General features: G+C 36.8%; 1 protein-coding gene across 2 annotated transcripts in view; it reads right to left on the reverse strand.

The window, feature by feature from the left end:
- Nucleotides 1-13,951, reverse strand: part of PCCA (propionyl-CoA carboxylase subunit alpha) — a 299,843-nt gene that overhangs the window by 146,498 nt on the left and 139,394 nt on the right. For both annotated transcript variants that reach the window (XM_087757694.1, XM_087757695.1), the window contains exons 15-16: nucleotides 11,686-11,754; nucleotides 10,771-10,846 (exon numbers count right to left, since the gene is read on the reverse strand). In XM_087757694.1, coding sequence (XP_087613820.1) covers nucleotides 10,771-10,846; nucleotides 11,686-11,754 — 145 coding nt within the window. The remainder of the gene's footprint in view (nucleotides 1-10,770; nucleotides 10,847-11,685; nucleotides 11,755-13,951) is intronic.

Consider the following 13,951-nt stretch of genomic DNA (forward strand, 5'->3'; position numbering starts at 1 on the left):
CAAGAAAGACTACTTCTAACAAACGCAATCTAAATCTATACAGCTCAAAGCATGCTGCCAGTGTCAGTCCAGTATTTGCACACAAAACATTAAGTCCTCTGCCCCTTTTTCACAGATGAGTAAAAGATTAATTTGTCTGCTCAGAGAGGAAAGGAATAAACCGTGTCACATTTCCAGCATAGGCTAGAAAAAAAACATAATCAGGAGTAGATGTCAGCACAAAATACGTACTCAAGATAGTTAACACTGGAAAAAGATTGTCTAGGGAAAGATTCTAGAGTCAGTGAAAATGTTTAAAAACAGATTAAAGAAATAGCTCTCAGGATACAGATATAGTTGCTATACCTTAGTTCAGGCAGTGGGACTAGATGACTTCCTGAAATCCTTCAAGTTTTATTTTTCTCTGAATTTAACATGGCTGTGTAACTAAGTTAGTAACCTAATGCTAAACTGCACTTCGCCAGAAGTACTTGCAGTTTAGCACCAAATATGATGATCACTAAAAGTCATTTCACTGAAATACTAAATACAAAGAAGTCTTTATAGGAGGTGCAAAAAAAATCCCCAAAAAATCCCCGGATAATTTAAATTATCTTCTGTTTACTGCACTCCAAACCATTTTCAAAGAGAAGATACTTTCTCTCTTGAGAGCAGCACACAGGTCTTCTCTGGAAAGGAAAGTTTAAGATTATGCAGGTAAGAGAAAAACACCGTCTTTATCTCAACTCCCTTCTCAATTTTGGAAAGAGATTGCAACAGAAAATTTGAAGAGCCACCACAGTTCAATCCCAGTGTGACTGCACAGAGCAACGCTGCCTAATAAACATTACTATCACTTAAGAGAAGCTGAAATAGATGCGCAATTCAGGAGCATAAACTGTAAGCGTTGGCAGCAGATGTTGCATCCATTCCAGGCATGGATAAACGAGGAAGTTGCTATAGGCAGGAGGTTATCCAGCCTCAGCTGTGGGCTGTGCACATTCTCACCCTTCGGGAAACACAAAGTAATGCAAATCCTTTCCTCTCAGTGTCAGAGGGACAGGCAACTCCAAATCACATTGCATTTTCCAGGTCACATGAACTTTGGTGTTAGGTGCACACCATGAAATAAAAAAATGCAGAGCGCATCACAAACTAGTTTATCTTGTAAAAATTTGTCTGTGCACCCCTATCTCTTGTAAAGCACAAGATTCTGAACTTCAACTTTAGATATGTTTACTTACAAGTTATTATGATTAATACAGTGATGACATGACTCAAAGTTATTTGCACATTTTTTTCTAATAGCTCTAGTTTAAAATAACATGAATAAGAATTCATTGTAAACTCAGGTCTCTCAACTGTAAATTAAGCTATTTGGATTTCTTCCCCTACCGACATCTCACCAAAGCAAAAACACTAGCAGCACAGCAACTGTGAATTGCTGTAGCTACAGAAGGAGATTCTTTTGCACTCCTACTTCTTTTCCCTTTGTGTTTTTCCAGTTTAGAAGCACGAATAACATTCTTGCTATTTTATATGCAGACCAGTTCAAACAGTTTCAGCGTTTTTTTCCCCTACAGTCTGCTGCTGGTGTGAATTTTCAAGCTCTCTGTGTGGCCGTCACTGAAACCACTTTCAACACACTGAGTCAGGCTCAGCCTCATTGAATCATGAAGTCATAGCTTGAAAGACTAGTTCATGAACCATTAAGTAGCATATTACACAAACAGTTCAATGATGACAAGATAAAAGTTTGACCATTTGATTAAAAGGGGATCAGCCTCCTTACTTCCTGTGACCTAGATAGTCATTCACAGACTCTGATTTCGTAAACACTGAATGAAACTCACATTGCATCTCCACTAAACAAAAAATTTGGAAAAAAAAAATATGCTAAAAAACTATAACTTGGAAACAAATAAAGCCTTTCTTTGGCTGCTACAAAATCCCCCCCAGAATTTCCCATTTGAATAGGTAGTCGAAATATCACAGAGATTTTCATCTATTAAGTACAGCTTCAGGACTATAATTAGAAGACAAAGAGGAGCTCTTCAGTGGTCCCTGACTTTGAATCCAGGATTTAAACACACTACAACGTGTAACCAGATCATCTCGTGTTTTTCTTTCCTAAACTGCTGTAAGATCCCTGGTGAGATGATGGTTGATGACAGATGACAGAGCTTTGTGTCTCAACTGACTGCCCCAAAAGACCTGAAATCAAAAAAATACTATGCGTATCTTAATTATTTCCAACTCACGTGCATCAGAAAAATCAGAGGCTTCTGCAACGTTTTAAGCTCCAAAATTCCTTTAACAAGTACAATAGAGCAGACAAGCCTAGGTGCTTGGGAAGCAATATAACATAGGTATTTTGCATATGCAAATTCAAATTTAATATGCAACAGTGTCCCTTTAAAGTATCATGAAGGGCGATGGGCTATCAGCCCCCATGATCATTATGTGAGCAATGACTGCGTGGTTGATCTCCTCAAAACCGAGCTGATACCTCTAGTGATGTTCCCAATCATATGGCTTTAAAAAAAAAGTACCAGTGTAATCCTTCAGAAGTCTAGAAGTTTTAGATTTGCAATTTAGCGTGACCTCTGTCAAAGTTCATAAGGTCTCCATCTGTGTGTGAGTAACTGCTAGGCTACAGAAATATGGACCCCTAGAGCAGCTTGCTCCTGACTACCTGCTGCTTCCAAAACACTGGCCAGACATTAGCCCTGCACTCTCACAGGATCAAACAGAGGCTAACAGGCAGTGCTTATTTCATGCAAAGTTAGACACTAAACTGAAGTATATTGTATTTATGTTGCAGTGGTTTTCAGGGAATTTTTCTTTTTCTTGACCAGGTCTGCAGTCTGCCAGGAACAAAATCACATTTGTTAACCTGACAAGCCATGACATTTCCAACAAACAAACAAAATCCTAAACTGTATCAATTTATTTCCCCTCCAGAAAACAAAATTTCACTTCAGCATCATCTTTTTACACTGTTAAGACTGATGCAGAACTGCAGTTACAGTTATATTCTTCTTTTTTCTAAGTCAAAATATAATAAAAAATAATAATCAATGTTCCTTGTACCTATATTTTTTTATTTCACTTGGCTGTGTTCTTCATATAATGTTACATCAGTAGAAGCTCAATTTAAGATGTACTACTTGGATTTCAATTTTGACACACTGTTTTCCAGAATACATTTGTAAAACAGAGCAAACTAGCATTTAACTTCTGGAGATCTAATGAAATAAAAAAATATATATTTTTAATGCGTTTTTTTATATTTTTATATAAGTAAATAAAACACATATTCCTCAGGTTCAATTAATTTTCCAGTTAAATTGTAGTTATTGCCTAATGAATACATAAGCACACTAAATAATCACATTGTTCACCAGAGCTGATTAGTAACCACTATTTGAAGAAGCCCTCAGTAAAAAAAAATAAAATTATAATCAGAAGAAATTACTCCCCATACTGCCTGTCTCTATCTTGCCTCCTTCCCTTCCTCATTCTCTGGATTATATCTGCCCTAAAACCTTGCTAAATATACCAGATTAACTTAAAAACTGTAGCCTAACTCCTAACCTGTCTTCCCAAGAAAACATAAAGAAGAAAAAGACAATAAAATTAATTTTATAGAAAACAAAAATTTTATAGTAGGTTCATGAACAGGATATCACACCACATTTTTACTCACTAAAAATCAGAATTTGGAATGCCAAGGCACAAAACCGTAGGCAATGTTTTCACTATAAATATTTACTGACACTAAACATATTCAGTGTTGATTAGCCTTTTTACAGTATTATGCTTCTGTCATCTTGACGTCTACAAACACAAATCTGCATTTATCCATGTAAACTTAATTGGAGTCCTACATGCCTCTCTGTAGACAAGCAGTTGAATATACTCAACTTGCTGATAATTTCAAATTGTGCAAAGTGGAATAGAAAGAACTTTATCTGCATACTTACTGATTGCAAAAACAACATGTGAAGTACAGTACTAGAGGTTCCTCTTTTTAAAAAGATAGCAAAGCTAAATTATCACCAATCAATTTAAATGCTGAATAAGAATAAATGCTGTGAAGTTTAGGATGCATCCCAGTTCATTTCTCCAACCAAAAAATAAAAAAATTTTAACCAAGCTCTGCACTGAGCATTATGAAACAAAAACGTTATCATAGATTTGCACAGACTATGAAAACGCCACTTTCAACACGAACTTTTCAAAGTCCATGATTACTACCCAGCTAGCATCCGTGTTTGCAATTCCAAAAGTTGTCATAATATTCCCCAACACCCTCAACATTCAACTGTCTCTCAAAGACTGTGTTTTCATCAATTCACTTCAGAGCAGGCTATCTGCACACAGTCCCATCCAAAAAGCGAGAAGAAAGGCTTTTTTAGCTTTGTAATTTTAATACACAAACATCCACATAAAGTTCTCACATAGGATCAGTACATCACTGACCCTCAGAGCTGAACATGTATTTCAATTAAAACGTTAATTCTTTTAGATATTAAAGTCTGAAGCTCACAGAACTCATAGACCAGAATAAAGGGGGAAAAGAAAGGGGGGGAAAGCAGATAATATATGGTAATATTCTACTGTAAAAATCATTAGTTCAAACCGAAACTAAATTTTGTACTGCATGCACTTCTGAACCTCTTAATAAGATTAAGCAGTCCATTATTTAAGGTGTTAGCAAACACGTATGAACATTTGAATTGGTAGAATAATTGGAAGCAGAAGTTAAGCAGGCTTTTTCAAGAACAAATGAAAGAAAATGGATGGCCATCCTGCCATCACCCTCTCCTTAGCCACTCCTTTACTCTAAAGAAGGGGAATAGAACACCAGGACAACATTATATCTAAGAGGCATAACTAGAAATAACAGCGCTCATCTTTCAATGCCTCCTCAACCTGGCACACTGCATTTCTTGTAATTTTTTACTGCCACAACTCTTTGTTTCTTAATTAAAAAAAAAAAAAATTCCTCTGACAAAAAAAAGCACCTTATTTTATTTCCCTTCTCCTGCACCAATAACATTGCCTTCCTCTTTTACCTGATCAGCCTGTACTTCAATTGCCCTTTGCTCTTTCTCCTCCCCAGTGCAGTAGTCTATAACCTTTCCTAAACTACACACCATAAGGTTCCACTGACAAGCTGCCATTCCCACTCCCTCCCCTGCAACTGGCTTGAGAGAGGAGAAACAGGAGGAGAATCTTCCCTCATGCCAGCATCTCTGCTCCAAGCTGATGCTACCGAGCATCCTGCAATGGTCCCTTCTAGTGGTTTTGAACTAAGTTCATTGCTTTCCCTTCTCCAGTTTTGGTTTCCACACTTGGGAACCCACTGGTCCCTTTTGCAAAAGGTCAGAGAACACAGACTCTTGCAGAGCCTCCCAGGCCCTGTTCCCTCTGCTACGCAAAGGGGAGAATCCACAGTTCAGTTGTACGACCCGTTGCAGCACTTTTTTAAAGCACAACCAGGAAAACAAGGCCTGTTTCATTCTTTTTTAAAAACAAACACTATATGCCTTTTGCAGGAAAACTGGCTTATACACGCAGATTGTTTTGTTTGCAATACCAACGAGCACACTTACATACCTGTATGGGATCAGAACACGGGAGAGTATAAAAAACTCACAAGTATCACTGCCATGGAGAAGTATCTTTTAAGTTAATATATAGAAGACAAAATCATTCAGTAATTGATGGCGTTTGGATTTAATTGTAGTTTATTGTGAAAGCCTTTGTACCTGAAAATTAATTTCTTTGAAATATAAGATAAAATACTAAAATTAAAGCGGGGTCTTTTGTTGGGTACTTTTTCTTGGAAAGGCAAGGCCTTCTCCACACTACTAAGCACAGTACCTTTTTTCCTCCCAATTAGTATGTTTACAGCTGCAAAAACTCAAGACAACAGTTTCTGCTGCCTCTGTTCCAGCCGATCTCCATTCATATCAGAGAGTTAACTTCTATATTCCTATTCCCTTCAAACATTTGCCACAACTCTTTACCACTTTTCCATTTCCTTTTCTATGATTGCTCTTTTAACCCATGCTGGAAGATCCCCCCCGGTTGGTGGCTCCCTTATTTCTCCTCCACGTCTACTCCTTCTTGCTCTATCTGCTGCTTACTCTTTCCTCAGACACTCCTTTTTCCACTCTTCTTTCTCCCAAATGGTCTACTACATTCCTCTCTCCCCACAGCAAGCAGGATCTCAACAGATAACGGCTGACTTTACACAAAGGCTGTTAATTTCATGTTACCGCTTTCTATTTGAATCAGAAGGGAAGATAAAAAGCAAACAGAGGTCGAAGGAAAGATTACAGGTATCTCTGCACTCAAGGATATGAGCTACCTGCCCAATCGGACCTCTGGTGAACTGATAATCAGTTCTACTTGCTACATAAATATGTCCATTTCTTTTATTTAAGTAGACAAAAACAACTTTCATACATAAACTTTCCAGAACTTCATACTGGGCTTTATATATGCCTTAAAATGAACAGATTATTCAGCATCATAAATTACATGACAAACATGCTAAAATCTTAAGAGAAACTGAAAAGAGGGAAATCACACATCATGTTTACACATACAGTAGACACACTAAAAGGCATTCTTCCAATACCCTATTTCTGTTGTTCAAATTAAAAAGAAACAGAACCTTAAGTTTCTGAAGAAAAGTGGCATAAAACAGGAGAAAGATGAACTAACAACAACAACAGTGCAAGCTCACAGGAAACAACTCATGCCTCATCCCGATGAGCAACAGTGCCTCTACGCTTGACCGACGTCTTGAACTTTTCAGTATTCACAAATTCTCCAGTAACCACGGGATAAAACGAACAGTGCATCTGCTTGAGACAAATCTGGGTTAGACCTTGAACATTAATCATCCCTGAACTATACTGGAAGACCCATGGATAAAAATGTTACCTAATTAGACCCTTCCTCATTCAAAAGTCTCAGTTGAGATTTTGAATTCAGATCAGTTCTCAATGGAGGAACTGGGTCCAATCACAATAATTTAGACTGTAAAGGACTTTAGGAGATCATTTAAATCCAATCCACCACTCAAAGAAGTGCTATCCTAGACTTTCACCTGCTCCCATTAATAACACTATAGATATTACACAGGAAGTAAGATGCAGATTACATTCCCATGACCACATTGAATGTATCTTGAGTTAGTCACACTGTTAATATCTCCCAATGAACAGACGGTAGAATTTCTTATTTTACTGTGTGCAAGTTGTCACCAGCCCAAACTGTAATAAAATTTTAAGGCAATAGGCATTGTCAGAGCATAGCATTGTTGCAAATATCACAATTTGATTTATTCAGCATTCATACTCAAGATACTGCTATAACAGGCACTACATGATGCAGCCTTGGATGTTTAAAATATTATTTACTCAAATTTTGCATAAGTCTGCCTTCTTTGCAAGTATTAGATTACATTTTTGAAAATTTAATTAATTTAATTTCCTTCGTGATGTTGTCAGGCAGATTTAACTGGGAGGGACTGCTAAACCATGGACTGAAGGTCAGGTACTATCCGGTCCTAGAAAACAAGTCAATGAAGAATGCAGTCTGAGAACGTGTTCCCAGTAAGTGGAACGGAGCTAAAAGGGAATGGGTAACTCTTGGATATCCTAAAGCCACAGCAGCAGAAATTGAATGTCTGCTCATACAGCCAGTAGACACGGAGCAGCAGAGTAAGTCCTTGCACTTCACACTGTCTGCAGCCTCAACCCAGCCAGGATGAGGCACCTCCTGGAGGGTCACCGTGCTGCTTCAGTCTCTGCATTCTCTGCTGGGACTGCCATGAATGACGTTATATGATGGCATTTGTTCCAAGAGGACATTTGTCTTCTAGGAGCTGGATAAAGACCACTGATTTCACGCAGGTCAGCAAGCAACCATCAAAATATTAGTGACTAAAAGTCCTTACCAACTTTTGCCTGCTTTGAACTGGTGACACAGAAGCGATGGGAAAGACTCCATCTTCCATTAGCAGTCCCTAAGCTACCCATTAGATGGTCCTTGACCTGTTACCCAGTCACCCCATCCCATTCCCACCCTACGTGAGTGAACGAGCATTTTTGCTTACAGAAATATTGCAATTCCTGGGAATTTAAATCTAAATTCTCACAGTGTATATTATCAGTACAATTCACACTCACTTCAGCTGGCAATGCTTAGCTAAAATGCTTTGTAACTCAGAAGAGACTTGTTACTTACAGGGAAAAAAATACACTGTCTCTAAAACACAAAGCAAACATAAAAGCTGCTTCCAAGGAAACTGGGGCAGGGGCGGTGGTGTTTCAAAAACAGGAATATGGAACACACTATTCAGGAAGACTATGGTGATCTCTAGTTATGTACACGCTCACTATTCAAATACAAAACCCAAGTAACTTCAAAGCTAGGTAAAAAATTATTCTGTATCTTTTACTACTAATAACTACTTAATTATGGAGGAGACTTCACGTAAGGCACTTTCACATAAGATCAAGGTGGTTTAATATTGTTTTACATAGCACCTAACATTTTAAAGCAAAAATATACACAATCATTTTAGGAAAAAAAAAATATACATGAAATTGCTGTTACTTTTCTGGTGTTTAATTATTTTTGTCCACTTAAATACCAATATATTACCACTTCTGCATCACCTCTTAAGGCTTACTTGAACTTACTAGAGAACTCTGAACAAGGAAGAGTTCTGTACATGTCAATGCAGTTCAGAACATTACAGATAGGACAGTTTGTAGAAACTGCCCTATCAAGCATCGCTCACACTAGGCAAGAGAAGAAATACTTTAATATCCATGAATATTACATTTTAAATAAACACTGAGAAGAAACTACTAGCTGGGCAGAACTACACAAAAATTCTGTTGGTTTTCAAATGGAAACCTCTGCTCACCACAACTAAAAAAGTGTTCTGGAAATTCATCTACTTTTGAAACCTGTGGCAAATTAAAATTTGTCCTTTGTAATACTTGAAAAAAATGCATTTCCCCCCATAGTTCATTTATTACCTCTTTCAATGTTTTTAATAGATTAAGGGCTTTTTCACAGGTAGAAATACTAGAGATATCAGGTATGAACACTTAAACACCTACATGCATACTAATAAAAGACTGTAGAAAAAATCAAGAATGCAAATTAGTAATTTTCATATGTAAGATGTCATATCCTTTGTAGGTATTTATATATCTGTGGAACTGCTATTAACTACATACACATCTGTGTAAAACACCTAAGAACAAAAAATTAGGTTCCGTCCCATATTACAGCACATAATAAAAGACCATGCTCCATACACGATTCCAATATTCTCATTAACTATAATCCTTCTAGCATAATTTTCTATTAATTCAAACTGAGTTTGAATCCAGAGCCTGTGTCCATTAAAAACAAAAAAACCAACACAAAACAAAAAACAAACAAAAAACCCCACCTCATTACTCTAGCGGTATAAATTTCTCTCTCATATAAATTTACTCAGATGATATACAGCAGGGGTTTACATCAGCACATTGCACTGCAATAGTCTAATGGCTCAAGTTGCACCAGTATAAATCCACTCTAGAGTTATGCAGTTCATTTACAACGGCTAATCCTACCACCTATCTAGCTACACTGTGGTAGAGGGATGCTCATTTTCCCCTAGACAGATTAATCTTTCTAGGCTGACATGGAATCTGTAGCATTCAGCAGACAGCATTGAAGCCAAACCAACTTTTACAGAAACACTTATATGATTGTCTGCTATATGAGGTCTCTCCTGCTCCTCCTCCCAGCCATTCAGAGGGGGAATTAAACAAGTGTTCCAAGTCTTTCTCCCTTCTCAAACCATGGAACAATCTGTCCAGCATCCAAAACAAGGAACAAAGGCAGCAAATCCTGCAACAGTTTCCTTCCCGCCTACCCTGGTTCTTCAAGTATACTGACTAGTAATGAAAAAAATAACTCCCCCAAACACCCACACAGTTACGGGGTAAAATGAAGATTTTTGCCACGTTACAGTTCCCTTCTCTAATCATCCCCAGGAAAAAAAAGAATAAGAAATCCAATTTTTTTCCTCTCCTATGAGTTTTCCTTCCTATTTTCCATGACACAGAGGAAGATCTAAAAGATTTCTCCTACACAAACCATGACTTCCTTCTCCAAAATTTAAATGGAGTTAAAGTGGTCATGGTTGATTCACCTCTGCTGCCTGGAAAGGCTAGAAGAACAGCTACTTCTCCTAGGCCGTCAGTCAGCAAGAGCTGAAACACATTCTGATCATCAGCCTACATCTGTATTTGCTCAAACTTAAACAATTACCTTGAAAATAAGAAATAGATACATACACACGATCAAATACTGCATTGTGATATTATTTGCCCATAATCAACGTATTAAACTGCTATAAAATAGCAACTACTTTAAATTTCTTACAGTGTAGTGGCCTTTTTTTTTGTTCACAACATAGTAAATGAATTATATGCTACGATTTTGTGAAAACTCTTAAACTGTTACGAGTTTAGGGAAACGATTTAAATATTTATCTCACAATATCCAAGCAAAAACAATGGAGAAAAAAAATGAAGTCTCTTTAGATTTGATGTATCTTCTCAGCTTAATTAACACAAGCTTTTCCTGTTTTAATTTGCACTTAAGAAGCTAATTTGCTAATTACTACATTTTCAAGCTGTTTTCTTGAAATAGATGGCAGCCTATCACACTAGGAACCCAAATTTCTGTAGTTACCTCGAATTACGTAATTGTCCAAAGCCTCTTCCATTCTTTTCAGTGCTTCAGCTCTATTAGAGCCATAGGTAATCAGCTGGGGGAAAAAAAAAGTATTTAAGTTACCTAGAAACGAGATAATGTTTGTCTCTAGATTCTGAATAGCATTTAAAATGAAAATGGTTTGTAGAACTTCTGCAGTCACAAAAACATTTCTTGCACATTACTTTATCTGTGCTTCAGAGACTCTCTAAAACATCAAGAGAAAACTAAGATCTCTTAACCCATTCAATGAGAGAAGGCCAATCACTTTTGCTTCATAAAACTTAAAGCATCTAAACAAGCTCTCTTGTCTTCTTTAGGCGCACAGAAAATTAGAGCAGAGGTTCAATACCTAGTTGACTCTCCTGACTTCTAATGCCCAACCGACTTCTAAGATTTAAGTGTTTGTTTTTTTTTTTAACAACTGAACTCCAACTATAATGTCATATTTTCATTTTACCAATATGTTACTGATGAATAAGAACTAATACTAAGAGACACTATCAACCATTTCTTTCACTGCTGCTTTTTGGAAGCCAGAATTATTGAAATTTTAGTTCTGGCTAGGTTACATTAAAAAAAGAGAGATTGGCAGCACCTAAGTCTGAAAGTAATAGTTTCTGTTTAAATCAGAATCCTTTTAATAATCAGAAACTGCAAGACAAATAATTATGGTGTCAGAAGATAAAAAAAAATTGTTTAGAAGTGACACTAAATCTCCTCTACTCCACATCTTCCTTCACTTCTTTCATATTCCCTTGAGGCATGTTATGCCTAGCACCTTTAAAATACCAATTTACCAATCCTTTAATATACTCCTTCTCCTTTAAAAGATCTGTGCATAAAATTAGTGTTTCATACCTTTAGAATATCGAAAAATAATCATCAACTCACTTTTGAGATCATAGGATCATAATAAATGCTAATATCACTTCCTTGTTGTATGCCACTGTCAACACGTACCTTCAAAAAATAAGAAGGAAAAATAATTATATATTGGGAAAAAAAAAATATTTCAACATGAGATCAAATCTACCTGGCAGGCATAAAACCTAACACCCATGAAGCTTATCGCATACATTTTTTTTCCCTGGAAGAACCAGAATAATTATTTGTTTTCAGAGAAGCTGGGAGGGGGGAAAGGGAGCTTTTTCCTCCAGCAGGAAAAATACTTGCAAGTTATTCTCTCCTTTAAAAGAAAACACGACTGCAGTCTTCAGTTGATAGTCAAAATTCTCTTTTGTTCTCCTAGAATGCACAGTAAACACATCAAATTTGATCTAACAACTTAGGTTGTTACACACTCTAAACTTGAACTCAATTCCGATTTAATCCCTGTAATAAAATACAGTTGTAATTATTCTTCTGACTGACACCTGGCACGAAGGATGCCCCTTATAATCACATCCTTTCTGCATCTATGTGTAATCATGTCCCCCACGTTCCGCCACAGCCCTTGCGAGGGCTCCAGTAGGAATACAAGTAGGGAGCATTCAGCAGGAACTTTGGAGCTCTGCTTATCAGCTCCATAGGAATACTGATCCTGTGGTTTTCATGTCTGTAACACTTTCCTTCTTTGCCTCACCCTCTCAACTGTAAAACATTTTTTTTTTCTGTTGCTGCTGTTCCCCTGAGGCTTTAATGTTTACACAGCTTTTTCCATGGCTTTGCTTTGTAAGGACACAGCCCCAATTAAAGCTCTGATTCTGCAATATTCATGGAAAAAAATAACACAAGTTCAAAAATTTCTTTTGAAGAGGCTGATTGCTGTTAACCAGCCAACAAGTTAGTTAGTATATTGCTGATTCTTGTTTTCATCTCTCAGTTTGATTTCATCACTGTAGCAATGAGGTTAGCCATATAAAACTTTTCAAATGAGCAATTTCTGGGGAATAAATATTTATTAAATTGCTGCTTTTGAGCGCTGGAATCTGAAATATTTTTTAAAACTAATCCAAATAACTCGAGAGGCGATAAACACATTCTGGGGATCATAAGGATGGAGGGCTCTAATCAAAGCTGTTGAAGCAGCAGGGCTCCGATATACTGCATTGTAAAAGGGGTGGGAAAGAGGGTCCTGGAATCTGACTGAAATCTTCACCTGTGGGAAGGAACCTTTGTAATAAACAGCAGCTCATCTGTCTGCAGCAAGGCAGAAAAAGGTCAACACAACGGCTGTTAGGCCTTTAATATTTTAATTTAGGCAATTATCAAGGGACCACATGTAGAACCTCTTGTCTACAGAATCCACATGAGGGCATGATGATGACTTTATTATCCAAATGACATAAAAAGATACCCTAGCAGGTGTACTCACTTTCTTCAGTAAGAAACACTGTCTGACCAGTTTTTACATTATGTTCTTTTTATTTAAAAAAAAAAAGCATGTACTTATTCATATATTTGTATTTATATATTTATACTTATATATTTATATATTGTTTCTTACATATTTATGTTTATTTGTATAGCGTATTTATTCATATGTAAAGGTAGTAGCACTTCTGTAGCATTTTTATCACATCTTACCTGAATGTGCTTTATCTATGCTTAACTAGGCCCCCCACTACCCGTATCAGGTACGTTTAACATTAGTTACTGATGAGAAGGTAGTTCAGACACGTCATGATTACAGAAGAAACACGCAGCGTATTTCCCAGCTCCTCTTCTTGTAACTGCTAAACCATCCTTTCTCCCAGAATTTCTGCCTATATATAAAGTCAATGCATACATTCTCACATTCAAATCAGAAAAAATTAATTTACCTACTCAGTCCCAGATAAATCCCTTGCCCATAATATTTTTGTGGTCTACAATACATACATATATAAGACGCGAAGGCATGACATACATACTCCACACATACTTGAATTATACTTTTCTCTCCAAAGTAGCACCTATAAAGTGATCACATACAAGTGTTCAGGGATGCTTTACATATGCATACACGTGCATATAAGTATTTATACATTTATATCATATTTTGACAGATTAAAAAAAAATATGAAAGGTGCATAATTCGGACCCAGAGTAAGCAGGTTAGTCAGACCTTGAAGTTAATGTAAGGCTTCTGAGGCTACTGACTACATGCTCCACCTGCTCTGTGTTTCTGTTGATACACAACATACACACATACCACTATACAATTTACACTTTTTCC

Source organism: Nipponia nippon, unplaced genomic scaffold (assembly GCF_047370975.1).
Source record: "Nipponia nippon isolate SJK-2023a ecotype South Korea unplaced genomic scaffold, ASM4737097v1 scaffold_2, whole genome shotgun sequence".
Taxonomy (NCBI): domain Eukaryota; kingdom Metazoa; phylum Chordata; class Aves; order Pelecaniformes; family Threskiornithidae; genus Nipponia; species Nipponia nippon.